We start from the raw sequence: 21895 nt of genomic DNA on the forward strand, positions 1-21895 counted from the left end.
ACACACACACGCACACACACACACACGTTAATCTCTTAAAAATTTTTTTCATATGTGTGGGTGTTTTACCTCCACTTTTGTCTGTGCACCACGTGCATACAGAGGCTGTAGAGGCCAGAAGAGCGTGTCAGAGCCCCTTTAACTGAAGTTACAGATAGTTGTGACCCACTATGTGGGCGCTGAAAGAACTTCTCAAAGAGCAGCTAGTTCCTTTGAACCATCTCTCCAGCTCCTATTTGGATCCCTCGCTACAAATTGTTTAAAAACCTTGAGACAGTATAAACACTTAAGCCAGAAAACCTTCAAAAAAATCTCTGCCGAGACATACACAGATGTATAAAATATTATACATAAAATTTTCTGTTAAAAAATTAAATCTGAAAACACATAGCTCGAGTTGCTTCACGCTCTGCTCATCTAAAAGTTCGCTCTCTGTCACCTTTCTAGGCCTTTTCAGCTTGGTTGCCACTCCTCTTCAAGAGATACCATTTAGTGAAATAGGTAACAAAATTCTACAAAAGTGGGCAGGACTCAATCTGAGGAAGGCGGAGGAAAGACTGCGGAACTAAAGTTCCGGTGGTTGTAGTTCTCTTGGGAAGCCAGTTGGAGGGACCGGTAGTGGAACGCTCTGGAGCCGTTTCCGGCCACCTCAGCGGGAAGCGGAGACGCCAGGAGCTAGCTGTTGCGGAGCTCAGCGGGAGGTGTAACTGGCCACCGCGGGAGAAGAAGGGAGGGCAGTGACTGAGGCGGCGGGTCTCCACAGCCAGGGAAGATGGTGCTGCTGACGATGATCGCCCGCGTGGCGGACGGGCTTCCGCTGGCCGCTTCGATGCAGGAGGACGAGCAGGTAAGCTGCTGCCAGAACCCCGAGCTCGCCTTGCTCCCCAGCTAAGACCCTGGCGACCGCACAGGCACACGCACACGCACACGCACACGCACACGCACACGCATACACACACACACACACACACACACACACACACACACACACACACACACACACACACACACACACCTTGAACCGGTTGCTAGTGGAGAGACTATCTGTGAGAAGAAATCTTTGTCCAAGGAGTTAGAGTTTGGTGTAACCTGTTCCTCGTTAGACGAAAGCTCTGGAGAAAGGGTATCTTGTTGTTTAATTGTGATCACCCAGTTTGCGGTGACTTTTTAGGGACTTTCTTAAAATTCAGGACTTTTATTTTCGGCTGCTATTAAGCCTGCTGGCTGATACGTCTAGGGAAGATCAACCCCTCATTTCTTCACCTAGTTTTCCTGTAGCACCTGATCCTTGACCTAGCTTGATGACATCTTTTGAAAGTGGGTGAGGTAATCTTGCCACTTACAAAGTTGTCAAGGTTCAGTACGGTGCCTACGTTCACAGTTTTGCCTGATTCTCACCTGCCCTAATAAAGTATAGTGTTCAGATGAGCCCAAGAATATGATCTGAACAAAGGAGGTTGGGAGGAGGGTCTTAAAGAACACTTACTTTGAGGAATATTTTTCCCATGGTGGGTAGCAGTGGGGCAGAGGAGGCAAAATCTGGTCAGCTGCATTGAAATCTTATGGAGGAGAGGTGGATCAAAGTGGATTTGGAATGCTATTTAATATTACTGGGCCCCTACTCTCTGCTTTGATAATTTCCTGGAAAATGTTGGTTGTTTCTTAATTTTAAACTTGGTGTTTGTTACTGACCTCCCAAAATGAGTTTATTTAATTGATGAGAAACTCCACAGAGTGTGTGTGTGTGTGTGTGTGTGTGTGTGTGTGTGTGTGATTGTGATTCCATCATTTTCCTTTAGTAATTTTGATTTTAAATACGTCTTTCTAGACCTAATGTCTGCAAAGGCATCATTCTTAGACTTTTTTTTTTAACTACCATATTGTTATACAGAACATTATAGAGTGCCGCCAGGCACACAGCAGCGCTGTCCTGAGCCTGCTAAGAGCAGCGTTTCTTTAGTCCTTATGCCATCCATGTTCGAGGGTGTGCTCTTATTCACCCTTCTAGAGAAGGAAGCGTGGAGGCTTACAGAGAATAGGCCACTTGCCTAAACCACACAGCAAACAAGTAGGGAGTGTGGACTGTGTCCTGGGCTTGTTGTTAGTTTTGTTGGTTTGTTTTGGGAGTTGGTCTGTTTTTACCCAGCACTGTTGATATTTGGGGCTGGATAATTCTTTGTTATGAGAGACTGTCCTGTGCCTTGTAGAGTGTCTATCCTTAAACTCCTAAATGGGAGCAGCACATTTCCTGTCCTGTTGTTCTAACACCTTGAACAATTTCTAAACATTTCCAAAAGTCCCTTTATGGACAACATGAGTCCTGGTTGAGAATTGCTGGTTACAGTGATGAGTATTTTATTAAAGCTACTGTTTTTTTTAAAATCAGTATCCGTTTGGCTCTAGACCAGAACCTTAGCTCCTAAGCATTGTTCTGCACTGCCTTGTTTAAGACTTCTCAACCACTTCCCACTAATGTAATAATAACTTTTTTTTTAAATTGGCACAGGTTCTATGCCGTTAGAGCTTGCCTTGAACTGCCTTAGCCTTTTGGCTGCCAGCTTTACAGTGTACACCGCCACACCCAACTCCGAGATAACTGAAGACATAGATTATTTTGACCAAATAGCCTTCTGTTAAGTCCTCTAACTGTCCAAGCCAAAGTAATTTGTGTACTTTTAATTATTTGTATTGATACGACTTAGATTATTTTTAAGTATTTACCAGGTGCCAGTCCCTTTAAGTTCTTAACTGTCTTATTGCTGAGGAGGACTGGTTATTCAGATAAGACAGTGGAGAGTAACATTCACACATAACACAGAGTGTTTTATGCAGTGGTGACTGTGTACTTACCTAGAAATTTAGGCTTAGGGTGGGCAGAGAGATGAAGGCTTCTTCACAACCCAGCCTCTCTGACTGATAATCCTATCCTTTCACTCTTTCTTCCTTTTAGAATGTGTGCAGTTTCTTCTGTCTACCTTTTTTTTTTCTACCTCAAAATTACTGTATGTGCTTTAACTTTGCACTAGTTCTGGAAGGGCAGTTCAGAGTTAGAAAAGGTAACCGGGGTGGCAGTGGGGAGCTCCAGTAAAACAAGTGACCTGCTGTGCAGTGGAGCTGCCTCACTCCTCTCATCGGTTCTGGGTGCTTACCGTAATTGCCTGTAGAGGAAAATGGCTGGCTCTTGGTTCTTGGTCCAACTGGCCTTTGACCGGCTGAGTTTATCAAGGATTTATAAATGATAAGACTTAGCTAAACATTCTTGGAAAGTGCTAGTGATCTTTGGCAATCCTGACGTAGGACATGGAAGATAGTGGAGAGGGGCCTCTGATGCTCCTTCATGACGTCATCACCCATGATGGCCATGGTGGGTTGGAACTTGGATGTTGTGCAGCAGTTTAGGGGTCACCCATGCTCCGTAATAACCTCTCACTGATGCTTAGTAGGGAAATCTGATAGACCCATTGGTTTGTAAAAACAAAACCAAAATGGAAACATTCTTAGAAAGGTAAAAGATCATATTTGGTAGGCCTAGGCGAGATGGAGAAAGCCCTGCGGTTCTGGTGCACGTCACTGCCTTGTACCTTTTGTATCGCAGAGCCGATCCTAGGGGATCCTCGACGTGCTAGTGGATACGCTCATTTGCCTATAGCACACCAGCTGATTTCCTTCTCTTCCTTACTGGGTTACTAACAGATCTTGTAGGTTGAGTGGAGGTTTAGTTTCTACATGAAACAGAAAGCACAGTCAGGGCACCTCGGTATTCTTAGCTGCGCTAGCTGATGGTGAGCCCTTTGTGACCTTGACATTGAGGGCAAGCTACTTCTGTTTGTAAAGCTCAGCCTCTGATGTTTTTGTGGGATCTCAGTCAGCTCCATGAATGTTTCCTTGAACTGCGTGATTGATAAGACATTGCTTAGAAGGTGGGTCTACTGTTGAAACAATTGTAATCACAGAATGTCACAGTGCTTTGAAGCAAGGGCTGTGTGCTCAGATTATCTAGGTCAAATCCTAGCTCTTCCCCTTACAGCCCCAGAGGACCTTGGCAAAATTTGGTTTCTAAAATATAATATTGGCCTAATAATTCTAAACACATCCTAGAGTAATTATGATAATTAAATGAGTTAAATTATGTAAAGTGTCCAGAATACTCCCTGACAGAAAGCAAACATTAACTTTATTTTTAAGGTGTTTTTTCAAATTCTAACCTGTCTTTAAATTTACAAACAGAAATTGCATGTAGCATTCTTTGTACAAAGATGTGATGAACAGGAAGGGATGAATAATTTTTATACAATAGAACTAATCCATGTTTATTAGAAAGCTTGGTGACTTATATAACCAAGATACCGTGATGTTTATTTCCTCTAATCTTTACTCAGATATTTTCATCGTCTTCCTGTCCCCTTTTTCCTCTGACACTCCCTGTGTGTGTGTGTGTGTGTGTATAAAATTAAATAATGACTTTCACTGTAAGACTGACATTTCTTTTTTTTTTAACAGTTGTACATGCTGAATATTGTCTCATGTGAAATGTTTCAGCATTAGTGTTTGTTGTCATTGTGTAATCTCTATGTAGATTTGCCCCCGGGGTACCACATTGCTTGCTTTGGATTTTTTTTTTTAACAAATTTTGAAATTGTAGCATGCTTCCAGCTGTTATTTCTTAAAGTTGATATGACTTTTGGTTTTGTTCTCTCAGGTTATAGTAATATTTACATTACGTTTAATAAAGTTGGCAGAGATGCACTAATTTTTATTTGGCTAGCAGGGTTGTGGTTTTGCTCATGTTTGTGGGTTGCGTATTTTTGCCACTATTTTCTTCAGCTGTGTTTTTAAGGTTTTCATCTGCCTTTAGCAATTGAAAAAAGATTGTTGTTTTATTGATTTAGGAATGAAGACTGTGCATAAGTTTTTTTGTTGTGTTTTAAGATCCCTAGGTGATTCCATTGTCAGGCCAGGTTGAAAATCATATATGTTGATCTGTGTTATTTATAACACTTCCAGCATTGGTTCCATCCCTTGCCTGTGCCGTTGTGGCTTCAGATCTCTTCATGCCACATAATGGCTCGGTGAAGCCAACAGATTGGGAAATACTGTTCACATAGGAAAATATATACTCACTGAAAGCATGTGAAAATATTTACTAACTTGTGCTGGCTGACCAGTCATAGATGGATGCATGCGTGCCTGCATGCATGCTGCCTTATATGATAATGCCAGTATCATGTTATTATACGGTACTGTTTAATGTGTGAATTGATACATTATCCACATGCATACAGACACTAATACAGAAGCATTTTCCAAAAGACTAGCATTATAGCAGATAGCGGATCATTGCCGTAACAGTAGTGCTAAGCACGATGAACCCATGGCTGATGCACTGAGCGGCCTCTGCCTGACTCTTGTTTATCTTCCGCTTATTTATTACCTCATTTATGTTCCCATTTCAGATCACCGTTTCTCTTTGCAGACTTGCCATGTTATAACTGCCTCCTTGTTTGTACTGTTAGCTCAGTAGCATCCTGTCTAGAAGCTTATTATTTCATGGTGTGCTCCCTCACAGGTAACCTAGGGCCCAGACTTGGCAAGAACTAATATGAACACTTTTATTTCAGTGTTAGGAGATACCTGCCAGAGCAAGGCTAGCCTGTCTTTCAATACAAAATAAATACTGTCACAGGGCAGTTTGCATAAGCTGGGCTACTTAAAAACAACAAAACATATTTCTCTTAAGTCTAGACACTGAGAAGATGGTAAAGCTAGCAGTTTTGGTGTCTGCTTCTCCTTTATAGACAGCAACTCTGTGGGTCTTTGTATAGTACAGGGGCCAAACTAGCCTTCTGGGATTCCATACGGGGATATCCACCTCAACCATTAGCGCCCCATCATCACAGCTGACCGTCTTCCAAAGGCTCCGCTCTTTCACCATGATCTAGACAGTAGCGACCTGAGACCACAGCTAGCAGAAAGCCCTCCTCCCTCCCAGGAAGAGAGTGAGCTGACAAAGTACATCTGCTTCTCGTTCTTCACCCACTGCCTTGCTCCTAGGATCTGTAGGTTAGTAAAGTGTGCTGTTTATCCTTTCACAGTGTGCGACCACAGCGTACCCTCCTTTTCTTTTTAACAAACCGTTCAGAGAAATACTAACTACACCACGTGAGTGCTAACATTTTTGCACATATCCCTCTTTATTCAAATTTGCTGCCTAAACTGGAGACCCACATAGAATCCTGTAATAAAAGACAGTTGGTGCTTTTTGCCTAGCTGCAGTGGTAGTAGTGTTCATGGAATTTTCATTCATAGGCACGCATATATAGTTTACTTCAGTGCTTTTCCACCTTTGTGGAAGATTCTGTTGATGCTCAATCTTTGGTTCTCGGAACTTTCTCCAGAGTGTGGCACGGAATGTACAGCTTCCTGCCAGTAACTGTGAGGGAAGCAGGTGAGCAGGAGGGTACTGACCGCACAGTAAAAAGAACACCGGGATCTTGGAAAAGCTAGAAGTTGGGTTTTCTCATTTGTTCTAAAAGTAAGACATTTTCCTTCCTTGAAATGAACCTTACTAAGTGCTAAATGAAGGACCTCACATAGTATTCTTGTGATGTCACGATACTTCGAACCGGTACAGCTTTGTGTGTGTTGTTGAGTTCTTCAATGAAGTTATCTTCTTTCAGTCAGGCCGGGACCTTCAGCAGTACCAGAGTCAGGCTAAGCAACTCTTCCGAAAATTGAATGAACAGTCCCCTACCAGATGTACCTTGGAAGCAGGAGCCATGACTTTTCAGTGAGTATAGCTCTGATTTTTGTTATCATTCAAGTGTGAAATACAGTGATATAACACCTTATAAGAATATAACACCTTATAAGAATATAACAGCAGGGACCAGGAAGATGGCTCAGCGGTCCTCTATGTGTAGAGGACCCACGTTCAGTTCCCAGCACCCGTATCAAGTGGCTCACAACCACCTGAATTTCTAGCTCCAGGGCATCTGATGCCCTCTTGTAACCTTTGCGGTTACCTCAACTCATATACATATGCCCTGTATACTCTATCTTTAATTGTGCATTTAAAAATAAATGAACATATACATAATTTTTTTAACCCTTAAAAAATAATACTACAATGCTGTTTCCTTGTGTGATGCTTTGTGTGCACGTGCATGCCAGAGGACAGCCTTGGGTGTCATCCTCAGCTCTACCCACCTTTCTCTTTTTTTTTCACAACAGTCTCTCTCACTGGCCTGGAACTCCCAGGTAGGCTAGGCTAGCTGGCCAGTGAGCCCCAGGGATCTGCCTGTCTCCTTCTCCAGTGCTGGGATTGTAAGTCTATGTCACCATACCTGGTACTTTAAAAAATAAAAATCTAGGGATTAAACCTGGGGCTTGCAGGCATATAGTTTACTGACTAAGCGATCTCCCCAGCCCAGAATAATAGTTTCTTAAATGAAAAGATAGCTTTAGAAATATAGTCTCTTCATGGAAGCACTTTTTCTGCCTCTATTTCTAGAAAACTGAGTTATTTATTTAGCATGCTTACACTAATTTAAGTTGTTAACTTGTGTCTAACAAATGCTATACCTATCATATACTAATATGTAACGTCATACTTGAGGCGCATCTTGGAGCCAGACACAGATAGGCTATTACTCTTGCTCAGAGGCTTACCAGCAGTGATACAGACCAACTGGCAGAGCATCTCCAAGCCACAGTTTTCTCTTCAGAGGATTTCTCAACACAAGGACCTTACATACGTGCTTAGCATCTTGCTTGATTCATAGGGAATAGGCAATATTTAAAAGCATCTCAGTCAGTGGCTCTAGAAGTGGCGGGTCTGTGTTTGGTTTTCATTACTGGGGATTGAACCCAGTGCCCTCGTGTGTGCTAGGCAAGCACTCCGCCCCTGAGTGACAGCCCCAGCCACTCCATGATTATGGGCAGTGCACACAGCCAAGAGGCATGGAGGGAACTGTGTGGCTTTTCTCAGTGCTGTACCCGAATACCTTACCGAAGCAAATTAAGGGCAGAAGGGTTTATTTTTGTCTGCAAGGGTACAGTCCATTGGAGCAGCAGAGTGGGAAGAGCTTGAGGCTCCTGGTCCTGTTGTCCCAATAGTCAAGATCAGAGAGGAGCGCTGGTGCCCAGCTTACCGCGTCAGTCCTGATGTCAGGCTACACAGTGCTGACATTTACGGTCAATCTTCTACCTCAGCTAACTAGTGCAGAAACTCCCTCAGAGATGTGCCAGGGGTTGTCCTGGGGATACCACATCCTGTCACACTGACAGTTAACATTTCCTCCACTGCAACTTTATTGGACTTTCAATTATCTACAGATAATTGGTGTGAAATAATACATGCCAAGTTGAGTCTTTAAAAAACAAAGGTTTGGAAGGAAAGATGTTACAGGAAGATCACAGCCACATAAAAATGGATCAACCAAGTAACCTTCGTCTCATATCAGCAACTCAGGTGGTAAGGTCTGTCAGGACAAGGAGAAACTGCTTGCTTTACTAGAAACCAAACAGCCAGTAACCAAGCACTGTAAAACAAATGTCAGCTTATCCAAAACAAGCTTGCTTTACAAAGGAAATAGTAGGACAGCCAGGGATACACAGGGAAACCCTGTCTCAAAATAAATAAATAAATAAATAAAATAAAAAAGGGGGAAGTAGTAGACACCACATCCTATAAGGTAATTGTATAATGTCTACCACACTTTCATAGACACTTTAAACTCCAAAGAGTGTAGCCATTTTGCCTTATGAGATAGCATGCACCTGTAGTCTAGGCTGTTCTGGAAGCTAAAGCAGGAGAGCTGCCTTGATCGCACAAGTTGAGACCAGCCTAGGGTACCAAATGACTGCATAAGCATCATTTTAATATTATGATACAGTTACCTTTCTTGTCCACAGGTTCTGACTCTGTGGAGGCTATGTCTGTAGCCAAGGACCATGCACTGAGAAAATTATATCTGTACTAAACAGATGTGGGATACAAATGTTTTATTTATTTAACATTATTTCCTAAACAATATAATAGCTATTTACAAGGCATTTCTATTCTATTAGCTGTTTAAGATGATTCAAAGTCTACAAAAAGATACACATGGGTTTTATGCAGATAGTGTTCCACCTTAGATAAGGGACTTAGGCATATTCCAATTTTAGTAACTCTGGGCATCCTGGAAGTAATCTGCAGATACTGTGGGATGACTGTGTATCTCCACAATGGGATAGAGAACAAAAGACCTAGGAGAGATGCTGTAGACCTGGGAAGAAATATTATGATTCCTGTAGGACTTGACAATCTTTGGGTTTTCTACTGAAGAGCTGGTAAAGGCCTATTCTTCGCCAGTCTTTGTGTTTTTGTTGTGAATGCCTATCCCTCCCAGGGAGCCGGTACTGTTCCTGACAGGGCCACACACTCAAACAAGCACTGTGCAGCATTATAAAACCCTGCTACTCCTTCAGAAGCGTTCTAGTGTTGCTTGACAGTCTTTCCAGTTACCATATTCAGCTACACAGTGCCTTATGGGGTCACAATCTGAGCTTTACGGCCAGAGGTGACCTGCGAAGATGGTTTGCTACTCACTTTATTCAGAAAACCCTACAAAGTCATGCAAACCAAATGATTCCAATCTTCATGTTCACTTTAAGAACACCTTGGGAAGGGGCTAGAGAGATGGCTCAGAGGTTAAGAGCACTGTCCATTCTTCTGAAAGGTCCTGAGTTCAATTCCCAGCAACCACATGGTGGCTCACAGCCATCTAGAATGAGATCTGGTGCCCTCTTCTGGCCTGCAGGCACACATGGGGCAGAATACTGTATAAATAATAAATAAAATCTTAAAAAAAAAAAAAAAAAAAAAAAAAAAAGAACACCTGGGAAACTGCCCAGGCCACCAAGGGTGTGCATATCTGAAAAGCCACTAAGTGTCTGAAAGGTGCCACTTTAAAGAAGCAACCATGCCATTCAGGCAGTATAATGGTGGAGCTCGGAGGTGTAGCCGGCCAGACAGTGGGCCTGCACTCAGGGTCGGTGCCCGAGAGGGAGAGAGAGAATGCTGAATTGTTGCTGCACACGCTGAAAAATACTGAATGTAAGGGTTAGATGTAGATTCCCTAGTCATTGACCACATCCAGGTAAACAAGGCACAGAGCCCAGGGCCACATTAACCCACACATGAGCTCCTCCTGCCACGTGGAGATGATCCTCACTGGAAAGGACCAGATTGTTCCAAAGCCAGAGGAGGAGGTGGCACAGAAAAAAAAGATATCCCAGAAGAAACTGAAGAAATGAAAACGGATGGCACAGGAATACATTCAGTATAAAATAAATGCAGATAAAAGTTTTTTTTTTTAATCTGAACTTTAGAACAAGAAATACAAATGAGGTGCTTTGAAGAAAGCAATAAATCCCTATTTGGGTGTTTGAATAAAGGGGCTAGAAGAAAAGGGAACATAAAAGTTTCATAGAGAAAAGAAATGACAGAGCTTGAACTTATAAGAATGAGTGGAATTTCTCCAGGTGTGTAGGAGCCCACGGTGACAAGTGACAGCATAGGCAGGTGTGTAAGACCTGGTTTGTTAGAGCCTGTGCCATTTGACTATATGATGAAGTGTGACTTAACATCTCATCCGAAATCTATAACAGTATACCAGAGTGTAATTTTATTTTGCTGGTATTGTGTGTCCCTGTAGCTTCAAGTAGGGCAGTAAGTCCTGTTTACTTCTCTGGGAATGAAACCAGCATTCTAAGTGACAGTGCAGATTAAAGTCAAGGAGATCAGTTAATCCAGGTGCCCAAGCAAGTGGTGGGACAGCCATGTTATTAAACATTACTCTGCCTGGAGGAGGGTGTAAGTCTTTAGACTTTCCTTTCAGGGGCTCTAGGATGCTTCCAGAATCAGGAACAGAAGGCAGGGGTGCAATTTTGTGTTCTACTTTGTGCTTTTCAACCACGTAAGCCAAACAACCTCCAATTTTGTCTACTGCACATATAAGCTCTATTAGAATTTGTTTTGTTTGACTAAAGAGTGCTGTGGCTGTCTGGGTGTGGTGACAGACACCTTTAATCCCAGCACTTAGGAGGCAGGTGGATCTCTGTGAGTTCAAGGCCAGACTGGTCTACAGAGCAAGTTCCAAGGCAGCCAGGACTACACAAAGAAAGTTTGTCTTGAAAACAAGTACTGTGGCTAAAATGTTTGAAAAACTCTTATAGCTTGACTTTTCCCCAAGAATATCCCATAGTTACAAAGTTCCTTCCCAGAATGCCAGAGAGCTCAGTGTTGCCAAAAGGAGTCAGTTCCATTGATGAATGATTTCCAATTGATTAGAATTCTTTGAGGTGCTTTTTCTGTGCCGGTAACCATCTCATTTAAATTCCAGCTTTTTTCTCCATAAAATTTTAGTTCTGTTTTATGTTTTGGCTGGAAGAACTTTAATATTTGTATGCTAATATGTTTGTCATACACGGTCAGGGGATGAATGGAGTCATCACACCTATAGCTTTAAAAAAAACCCTTTTTTGGTATGAATATATAAGTGTTTTGCCTGTGTGTATGCATGTACATGTGCGTACATGCGTGTGCGTGCATGTACACTGCATGCATGCCTGGTGCCCACAGAAGTCAGAAGAAGGGTTCAAATCCTCTGGAACTGGACTTACAGCTGGCGTGGGCCACCACATGGGCACTGGGAATGAGCTCAGACCTCTGCAAGAGCAGTAAGTGTTCTTAAGTGCTGAGCTGGCCTGCCAGCCCCGTTCTTTTAGATGTGTACTTAATATGGGAAGATGGCTGCTTTCTTGGTTCTGACAGTTCGTGATCTGAAATGAGCTTTCTGATGTTTCAGAAGGTGATGTAGTACTGAAGGTTGGCCTCATCGCGAAGTGCTAGACCCTCACAGGTAACCTTCTCTTGCCTTGTTCCCCCAGCTATATCATTGAGCAGGGGGTGTGCTACCTGGTTTTGTGTGAAGCCGCCTTCCCTAAGAAGCTGGCCTTCGCCTACCTAGAGGACTTGCACTCAGAGTTCGATGAGCAGCATGGGAAGAAGGTGCCCACTGTGTCTAGGCCCTACTCCTTCATCGAGTTTGGTAAGAGTCGACCCTGGGTTTCTCTGTTAAGGGGGTAAACGTTATAGGGAAACTTTGATACAATGTTATAATATTGACATGCCCCCTCTGCAGTTTGTCTAGGAAAAGTTCTGATTTGTTCCCTTCTCCTTTACCCTTTTGCCTTTTTTAATGTAGAAGGCTTACTTCCTACCAATGAATTCCTCTAGTCTTGTGCTTTTCCCTGTAGAATGTGTTCCTTTTTGTTGTTTAGTTTATAACAGAAATTCTATATGATAGTCTATTTGACTACCTTGTAATATCTGAGTTCTTTTCCTCCAGTCAACAGACACGTAGTAATACTAATTTTCCAAATCAGAATTTGGAAATCGGAGAAAATGATGGTTTTTTTTTTCTTGTTGTTGTTTTTGTTTTGTTTTGTTTGAGACAGGGTTTCTCTGTGTAGCCTTGGCTGTCCTGGACTCGCTTTGTAGTCCAGGCTGGCCTCGAACTCACACCGATCCACCTGCCTCTGCCTCCCGAGTGCTGGGATTAAAGGTGTGTGCCACCACCGCCTGGCATGATTATCCTTTTTTTTTTTTTTTTAATTTCCAGTAGAATAAGAACCTCTAATTAGAAAACATATGGTACTTGAAAACTCTGTTTGCCACATTCAGAAGTGTGTCCGTATTTGCCCAGGAATTATGGGAAGGTTCAGTACCGGTCAGACCTGTAAAGATTGTGCTGTCTGTAGGTCAAAGGAAACGGCCTGTGTACTGAACATAGGAAATGAGAGCAGGCAGAACATTGCTGAATCTGTAGTCAAAAGAGACATTTTTATGTCTTAGAGCTTCTAAAGTCTTCAAGTTTGTCAGACAGGACGTCATCTTGCTTTACAGTAATTGAAAAATAATTGGCCAAATGCTAATTTATATGATGTATAGTTTTTGAAATATTATTTTTCTGAATAGTACGACTAGTAAATCCAAGTGAATAATAAGACAAATGTATCAAGGTCACAAAGGAAATAGATGGCTCATCCAAATTAGCTTCAAGAGAGAAAAACAGGAATGGACTGTGAGGTGACATGGTGACTTGGGGCCATAAACAGTGGGTGTTCCCACCTCAGGCTGAAGAGGGAAGGGAGGGAGCAGTTTCTGAACTGAAAAAGGGAGCATTTAGGGGATACCAGCTTGAGAGGGGCAGAAGCTTTTATTGGCGGGACCCTGCTAGTGCACAGTGAGTCCTCAGGAGAGCAAGTGCAGGAGAAGGCACCTGGACCACCCCACCTGCTCCTTCTACTGCTGGCCTTCCTTCATGCCTGGATCCTAACTAGAAACCCCAGATCCTGGTCAAGAGCCCACTGATGGCTCCATACAGGTCACCTTCCCAAAGTGCAGGAGAGCAGAGCCCGCATGAAAGCCAGGTCATAGATGTCTGCACACAGCACTAGATTGTCTTGGCAAAGGTTGAAACATTTCTGATAGTAGGTCATTCCTACAGTTTTGAGAAGTGCAGGTGTAGGCTACAGATGAATGAGGCTGCAGGTCTGTTTGGGATTTTTGGAAGCTTTCTGTCACCTTTGGTTTGAAGTTGAAGCATGGGGTAAGTTTGGAAAGTCGGCACTGATCCCTAAGTCCTAATGCCAGTGTTGTTTTAGGGTTGTGTAAAATTAAGTAAGGCAACCCAAGTACAGTGTGGAACTTCTGTTTTCAGTGGAAGTTTACTAGAATGGTTCTTAATATCGCAAAGGATTCTGATAATAAGTGTCTTGGGCTCAGGGGTGTCCAAGGAACAGTTCTCCTGAATGCTCGTCTTAACATTTTATAGATGAAGAGGTCAGAGCCAGCAGCAGGCAGATATAGGAGTAAGCTCAGGACCACAGACACTGGCTGACCTGGGCACTGCTGACCTCCTCCAGTGACTTGGTGGGCAGGAAGGGGTTAACTGCTCCTGTCACTGTTCCAGACACCTTCATTCAGAAAACTAAGAAGCTCTACATCGACAGCCGTGCTCGGAGAAACCTTGGCTCCATCAACACTGAACTGCAAGACGTGCAGAGGATCATGGTGGCCAATATCGAAGAAGTCTTACAGCGGGGAGAAGCACTGTCAGGTACCTGAAACCGTGTAGAGAGCAGCTTGTCAGACTGCGGCCAGGCCTTACCGGGGTGGGATACAGGCCAGCGCTGCCAGTGCGGTGGTGGGCACTGCCTTGTGTGACGAGGTTCTCTGTACTGGACAGGGTAAAGCACTTACTGTTTCTAAGAATTTACAAAATTAAGCAAATGCAACCCAGATACATTTGTACAGGTTAAGGAAGTTAAGGTGGATGAGGCTGTTGCCAAGGGTGTGCTACATCCTACGTGTCTCTCTGGGACGTGTTACTGCTTCTAGGTCAGGGTTATGAAATGCTGTTTTCATCAAGGCATTCCTCTTCTGAGAAGCATTTAAATCTGAGGCTATAAAAGAAGATCTGGGCTGCTCTCAGCTTCCTGCATTCAGATGGTTGAGTGTCTGTTGGCTGAAACGGGACTGTCCTCTATACATGGAAAATGAGGACGCTGCGAATACATGTCATTCAAGTTCACAGGCGCTGTCTCTGCCAGGTGTGTGCACATGAATAGGGAAGCAAGGTCCTCAGCTGCCATTCACCTTGGTGTCGTGAGGCCGGCTGTCCCTGGCCTATGGTTTTCCAGTCATGCTAGGCTGACTGACCGTGGGATCCACCTGCCTGACAGCCAGTGCTGCAGTTACAGGCATGTGCCTCCCTTGCTAACTTTATGTCAGTTCTCGGAGCTCAAACTCAGGTCCTGTGCTTGCCTGGCCAGCATTCACTGTCGGAGCTGTCTCCTCAGGCCAGTTTATTAATATATTTGCCAGATTTTAAAAACTCTTTTTTATGTGTATGTTTTATTACATATATGTGTATGATTATGTGTGCATACTTTCTATGGATATATGTAGAAGAGTGTGTGTGTGTGTGTGTGTGTGTGTGTGTGTGTGTGTGTGTGTATGTGTATTCAGACATTCTCTCTAGGTAGCTCTGGAACTCATATAGATTAGACTTGCCTTGAACTCACAGAAATCCTCCTGCCTTTCCCTCCTGAGTTCTAGAACTAAAGGCATGTGCTACCACACCACAAGACAGTGTCTCTTGTCTTTGCAATGCCAGACTAGCTGGCCTGTGAGCTTCTGGGAGTTATCGTGTCTTCTCTTTAAGTGGATTCTGGGGATCTGAACTCAGGTCCTCATGTATGTGTGGCAAACACTTTATCCACTAAGCCCTCTCTCTAGCCTATATCAGATACTTTAAATAATATAGTTGTTTCTAACATGTCTTCAAGGCATACTTTATATAAATCTACATTTAATGTAAATATCTAAATATATTGTTTTGTTTGCTTTGTGTTTTTGAGATGACCTTTTAAAAAATTTTTAGATTCATTTTATTGCTTATAGTTTTCGTTTGCATATATGTATGCATGCATGTACACCACATGTGTGCATGTATGCACGCTCACAGAGATCAGAAGAGGGCATCGGATTCGCTGGAACTGTAGTTATGAGTAGTTGTAAGCCGTCACGTGGATGCTGGGAACTGAACCTATGTCCTATGCAAGAGCAGCAGGTGCTCTTCACCACTGAGCTATCTCTCCAGCCCCTGAGGCAGGGTCTTTGTTACTGTGTAGCCCTGACTTTTCCTGGATCCATTTGCTTCTGCCTCCTAAATGTTGGCATTACAGGTGTGTCTTACTACATCCAGCTTATATAAACATGTTTAAAGTAAATTAAGTCAGTATGTAAATGAAGTAGAAATTTTTTAGTGATAGTGATTGAATTATCTAGAGTAATTTTAAATTATGGATAGCTAGATAAAATTAGATTAAAATATATGTGATGTTATTTGAGCATTGGATATGAATATGTAAGCTCTTCATTTGTGTGTGTGGTATTTGTATGTGTTGTGAGTGTGTATATGTGCAGTTGTGTGTCTGGCTTGGGTGTGTGGAAGCCAGAGGTTGGTGTCTGGTGTCTGTCTTTGCTGCCCTTCATCTTATTGTTTTAAGTCAGGCTCTCCCACTGAACCTGGAGCTTCTTGTTCACCTAGGCTGGGCAGGGAGCTCCTGGGATCTGGCGGTCCCTGCTCCACAGACATACAGTGCCACCCTGGGTTCCTGCTTGGGAGAGATGGAGCTGAACCCAATTCGTCATGTCCGAATGGTAGTTTCTTGCAAACTAAGCCATGCCCACAGCCCTAGGCTCTTTGAAGACAGATTTTTGAGTTTTCTATGTTTCACATACTTCTATGTTTCTCATCATAATGGTTGCAGATAGGTTTCAGAATAAATATTATTTTTTTTTCAGAATAAGTATTTTTAATTCAACTTTGCTGCATATTCATTAGCAAGGAGCTTGCCTTGCTGTGCAATGCAGAATTCAACCTCTAGGCCATTAGTTCTCAGTTACCACAACACACAGGTTCATACTCATTAAACACCAAATTTTGAGTGTGTGCACCGTTATTATTATACACTTAGAGTTTCTACCTGAGATAAAGTAGAACAACAAAAAAAATTTGCTTAAGCCCAAAATCTATGTATTGCCATATATCAACATGGTTAAGAGTTTTCTTGCCGAGCTCTTGTGTGCTGCAGGGCTGACAGCTACACTGACTGACAGGAGCGTGCACTTGTGTCTTATAGTAGATTTGCCTGCTTGGGGAGTTAGGAAACTATCCCAGAGAATCTTAAATCTCTGGAGTGCTTACTTATTTTAGGCAATCTACTGTGGAAGTTTTCAGTGCCATCTTAGATTGTTACTTTTTTCCTTGCTGTGCCAAACACTTGACAAACCAACTAGGGGAGGAAGGATTTGTTTGGGGTCACAGTTTGAGGGATACATGGTGGTAGGGCGTGTACAGCTGGGGTAGGGTAGGGACTGAAACCTTGGGGGCTATCGGAGCCCCCTTCATGCAGCTAGGTCTCGTCTCTGAGAAGCTACAGTCCCAAGTGGCAAGCATTCAAACACACGGGTCTGTGGGGCAGTGTTTCACTTCGATACCGGGACGCTTACTTGGTCTTTATGTGAAATGGACAGATCTGACCAGTTTTACAGATGAAAAAATAGAGATCTGGAACTATTGTGTGGCTCACTAAAAGCATAATGCTAATGGCGGTATGCAGCGGAGCCCACTGGTCCTTGGGGTCCTTGTCTTCCTTTCTTGCTGGTAATTTTAAGTGGCTATGCGGGCGGGTGGGGGGCTGGAGCAGTAATGTACACAGAAGGAGTAGAAAAATACTGGCAAGAAATGGTTTCTGAAAAAAGTCATTTTAAGTAAAAGGGAAAACGTACCTAAATAAAGCATATTCCAGGACCGTAAAGAGATCAGCATCTTTAAACAGTGTTTTCTTTTGTAACATTGCTCTTCTCAACCCACTTCTCTTTCTAAATGCTTGTTTTATAGCTCATCCACTTTGCATGTAATGTAATGCACTAGAGTAAGTCTCGTGCATTTCAGCAAGCTGAGGTTACCTTTTTGTTGTTGTTGTCTAGTAAGTGGTGAGTTGTATTTCTTTATTCAAAGGTGTCACCTCCTGCCAAGCTGCAGATTCCACAAAGACAAGACTTGGGTGTCCTCTAGCACATCACATGGTCCTGCTGTGTTGTAGGCAGTTGCCACATGACTCTAAGGAGAACCTTGTCTTTATACACTTGTGTTTCAAAATGCTCTTACATAGGGGTTCTCTTAAATATTACCTATTGGTGCTCCCTATCTGGCAGTACTCCCACCTAGTGGGAGGATTGCAAGTTCAAGACCAACCTGAGCTCACAACAGTACCCTAACAAATAATTGCTTATTCCATATGTCCTTGTAATTGTTGCTTAGCCCATTCTCGACAAACATAGAGTCATTCAGCAATTGTTTTTAGTAAAGTTGTAATTTATTAAGAAATGATTTTGATAACAGATTTTGCAAGGATGTTAAGAGAGTTAGAGGTTTCCTGTGGGGAGTATGCACTGGTGATGTGGCTCCAGGCTTCTCGAGAGAAAGGGTCCTGACTTTCTCTTCATTGAGCACTGGCTGTGCCCTGATCTAGGTACTCAGGATACAGCAGTAAACACATTAGTTAAAGATTTCTGTCTAGCTGGACATCATTGTGTTAAACAAAATGAGCCAGACTCAGAAAGACAAGTGCCAAATGTTTGCTCTTGTGATAATGACGCTAGGAAGAGCTGTGAGGGCAGGGGGAGAAGAGGAGAAAGGAGTTAATGGACTTCCTGTGATGCAAAACAGAACGGGCACTGACGGGGCTGGGAAGATGAGGGCAGGGAGAGAGGAAGTTGAAGTATAGAAAAGTATAATGATACATATAGCTAAAATGCATTACTTTGTTTAATATTCAAAACTTGAAATGGGAGAAAAGATCCCCAGCCAGTTGAGATAGCTTTTGGCAGATTGACCAGAGAGACCCTTGAGCACCATCATGGTTACTTTTCTTTCGGGATGCTTCTGTGACCAGGTTTTTCCTTACTCCTAGGACCAATTGCCAGTTCAGTGACTGTTGCACTTATTTTGAGTAATACCGTATTTCTAAATCAAAACCAGTCTGTTAAGTAACTCCCAATGCTCCAAAGCATCGTCTTTTTCTTCTTTCCTTTGAGACGGTTCCACTAAGCTGCAGTGTCTGGCCTTAGACTCAGGGTCCCCACGTCTCTATTCCACTGGGATTATAGCATGTACCGCCACACCCCACTAGAAAGCAGTGTCCCAGGGACAAAACAGGACTAGGAAACAGACTGCCAAAACTTTGAAGCAGTGAAAAGTTGGATTAGAATAATTTATGTCTCCAGGACAGCTAGAGCTGCACAGAGAAACCCTGTCTCTGAAAACTAAAAAGAAAAAAGGGGAGAGAAAGGATTCAATAATGTTGATCACAATGTTTGTTTTCATAGTTAAAATATGTAAGAAGACAGCAGCATTATAAATGTTGGGAGCAGTCTTTGTTGAAATGCATAATACTTAATTTGCTAGATACTTGTGGGGTTTTGTTTTTTTTAGGAACCTTTGTATATGTGTTGAAATACTACATGTGATAGCCTTGATTTTGTAATAATCTTTACTCAGAAGAATCTTGGAATTAGCAATCACCATGGAAGTATAACTTTATACTCAGTGTCTGATTAGCTGAATGTTTTTGATTATCCTAGACTTATCTTACTTGTGATTTAGACCACTTACTATATAGAGATAATCTTTAAGGACAGAGAGATGGCTCATAGGTGAAGAATGCTTGTTGCTCTCGCAGAGGACCCAAGTGTGTTTCCCGGCACCTACATCTGGTGGCTCACAGTGTCTGTAACGCTAACTCCAGAAGATCCAGAGCTGCCTTCTAACTATCAGGGCATCACATGCACATATGCACACCCATATATAGAGAAATAAAAATAAGTCAATCTGAAAGCCAGAAAAAGCCCAGTTATCAGGTAATGCTGGCCATTCAGCTCTGCATGCTCAGGATGTTCTGGGCCCTGAGCACCACCCAGAGTGAAAAAGAAAGAGAGGAAGAGTTCCGCTAGCACTCACCAGGCACTTACCATAGCTGAAGCGCCACGCGACAGCAGCTGGTGTACCTGCTCACATTTTGATAATGCAATTATTATTTTATTGTTAAACACAGTTTAAGCTTTATGGTTTGTTTATTCTGCTAGTCATTTTGACTATTTTTATGTCTTAATGTTTTTATACAATACTTCAGGCATCTAATCAATGTTTTCCTTTTTTCTCTCTTCAGCATTGGATTCAAAGGCTAACAATTTGTCCAGTCTATCTAAGAAATACCGCCAGGATGCGAAGTACCTGAACATGCGGTCCACTTACGCCAAGCTCGCGGCGGTGGCCGTGTTCTTCATCATGCTGATAGTGTATGTGCGGTTTTGGTGGCTGTGAGGTAGTGAGCCTAGTCACTGGGAAGGGAGAACCTAGACCCCGGCAGGTGTGTGTTTTCAGGAACCTGAGCTCACAGGGCTGTGCATTAGAATCCAAGTGGAACTTCTGCCTCTCAAGACCTTGCAAGAAAGACCTGTCCTGAAAATGAAAGCTGGCGCCTTGTTTAAGGAAGCTTGGCCCATGTGGAAGTCTCTCTGGGGGCAGAGGCTTTCTCTGGGTGCTAAGCCATATGTATTAGGGAACAGTAGGTTGTTTGTTTTGTTTCTTTCCCTCCCAGTACATTTGTAAGACAGCAGAACTGGGGCAGTCTCTCTCTCTCTCTCTTTCTCTCTGTCTCTCTGATGGAGCAGTCAGTGAGATTTAAGATAGCCAACCATGCTAGCAACAACCTGAAATTCCTTTAAAGAAGGTGGCCCTTTGGGGAGTCTTAACTGTAATCGACATTCCTTGATTGGTGACATTTGTGACTGACTTGCAAGTAAGACTCGGAGTATGTGAAGGGTAACTGCTTTGGCGCACACATCCTGTGTGTTGCCATTGGAGGAAGTTAACTGTTGTTATTTTCCTTTTATATTTTGCTTATTGCACAGTTGCTTTGGGTTAAATCAATTACATTAATATGCCTTGAAATTATATAGTATTGCTTGACTAAAAGGATGAAATTTTTCTGTCGTTCTTTTTTGTTTGTTTGTTTTTATTGTTTTATTTTTTGTTCTGTTGAGACAGGGTGTCTAGCCTCAGCTGTCTGGAACTCATGTAGACCATGCTGGCCTCGAGATTACAGAAGTCCCCCTGCCTCCTCATTTACTCTTTAATTCTCTTAGGACATCATTATTTTGGAGTGTTTGGTCGCTGTGGCGCGAACGTAGCACAGGTAGTCAGAGCCCTGCTTTGTGAGAAGACCCGGCCCAGAACTGCAGCTCTGCCCTGCCCTTACTCCCACTTCCTCCTCTATATTCTCCCTGTTCTCGATTTTTTTTTTTTAATGACATAATTGGCTTAAATTCTTAGTCTCCTATTCCATAAATATCCAACCAGAATATTCCCAGATTTCAGAATGTGATATTCCCAGCAATGTAGTTAGTTAAATGTACCGTTTTTGCAAATCAGCTACTCAAATACAGATACTCACATTCATTATGGAGAGCATCTCTGAGAGCCCCCTCATTCCTGTTTCGGTTCATATAAACTCTCCAAGAATGTTCTAGAGACAGATGACTCATGAACAAGGTGACTTCTGTTAACCAGTGAAAGTACATTAGACTTCTTTCCCTTTTTTGCTCAGGGATACTGGGAATTTCACCCCTTACCTTCTGAGGTAGAGTTTTCTAAGTGGGAAGAATAGGCCTTTTGAGTATTCTCACAAGGGCCTACACTATAACCTAAAACTCCTGCACATACTGCAAACATTTCTTTAAATTGTACTGGAAAATGAGCCAACTTCTTACTTCTTAACATCTTTGGGAAGACTTCAGTAGGCAGTTTCCAACCCCAGGGAGCATCACTGCTGCCCTGCTCCTGGTGGAGGACAACAGTCGCCCTTCCTCTGAGAAGGCCATAAGGATGCTTACTGTGGTCCTAACATTACAGATCTAGAGTAAATGTTCTTCTATTATGGAAATAAATCTGCCAATTAGAGTTTTGTGCATGAAGTACAAAATGGCTTTTTATAGAAAATAAGTGCTCTAAGTCTCTAAAAGGCTTATCCTATAAATAATGATATTGGCAATAAAGCACTTTTGGGAGGCTGAAAACCTAAGTAGCTGCACCATACTGTTTGGTGCTTCTCTAAGAATGGAGGGCGGCAGCTCCCTTGAGAGTTGCATGCTGTAACCAAATGGTCAGCAGTGAAATAAATATTTCTAGAATGTTCTCTTCGGTGTGAAGCTTTG

At 42.7% G+C, this 21895-nt stretch overlaps 1 protein-coding gene across 1 annotated transcript; it reads left to right on the top strand.

The window, feature by feature from the left end:
• Positions 1-623: 623 nt before the first annotated feature.
• Positions 624-21875, top strand: SEC22B (SEC22 homolog B, vesicle trafficking protein). The gene is made up of 5 exons (XM_084757182.1): positions 624-847; positions 6678-6787; positions 11935-12095; positions 14022-14168; positions 19849-21875. The coding sequence occupies exons 1-5, from the start codon at positions 773-775 to the stop codon at positions 20001-20003; spliced, it is 648 nt and encodes a 215-aa protein (XP_084613308.1). The 5' UTR covers positions 624-772; the 3' UTR covers positions 20004-21875.
• The last annotated feature ends 20 nt before the right edge of the window (positions 21876-21895 follow it).

This window comes from Acomys minous, assembly GCF_964271855.1.
Source record: "Acomys minous genome assembly, chromosome: 14".
Lineage (NCBI taxonomy): Eukaryota > Metazoa > Chordata > Mammalia > Rodentia > Muridae > Acomys > Acomys minous.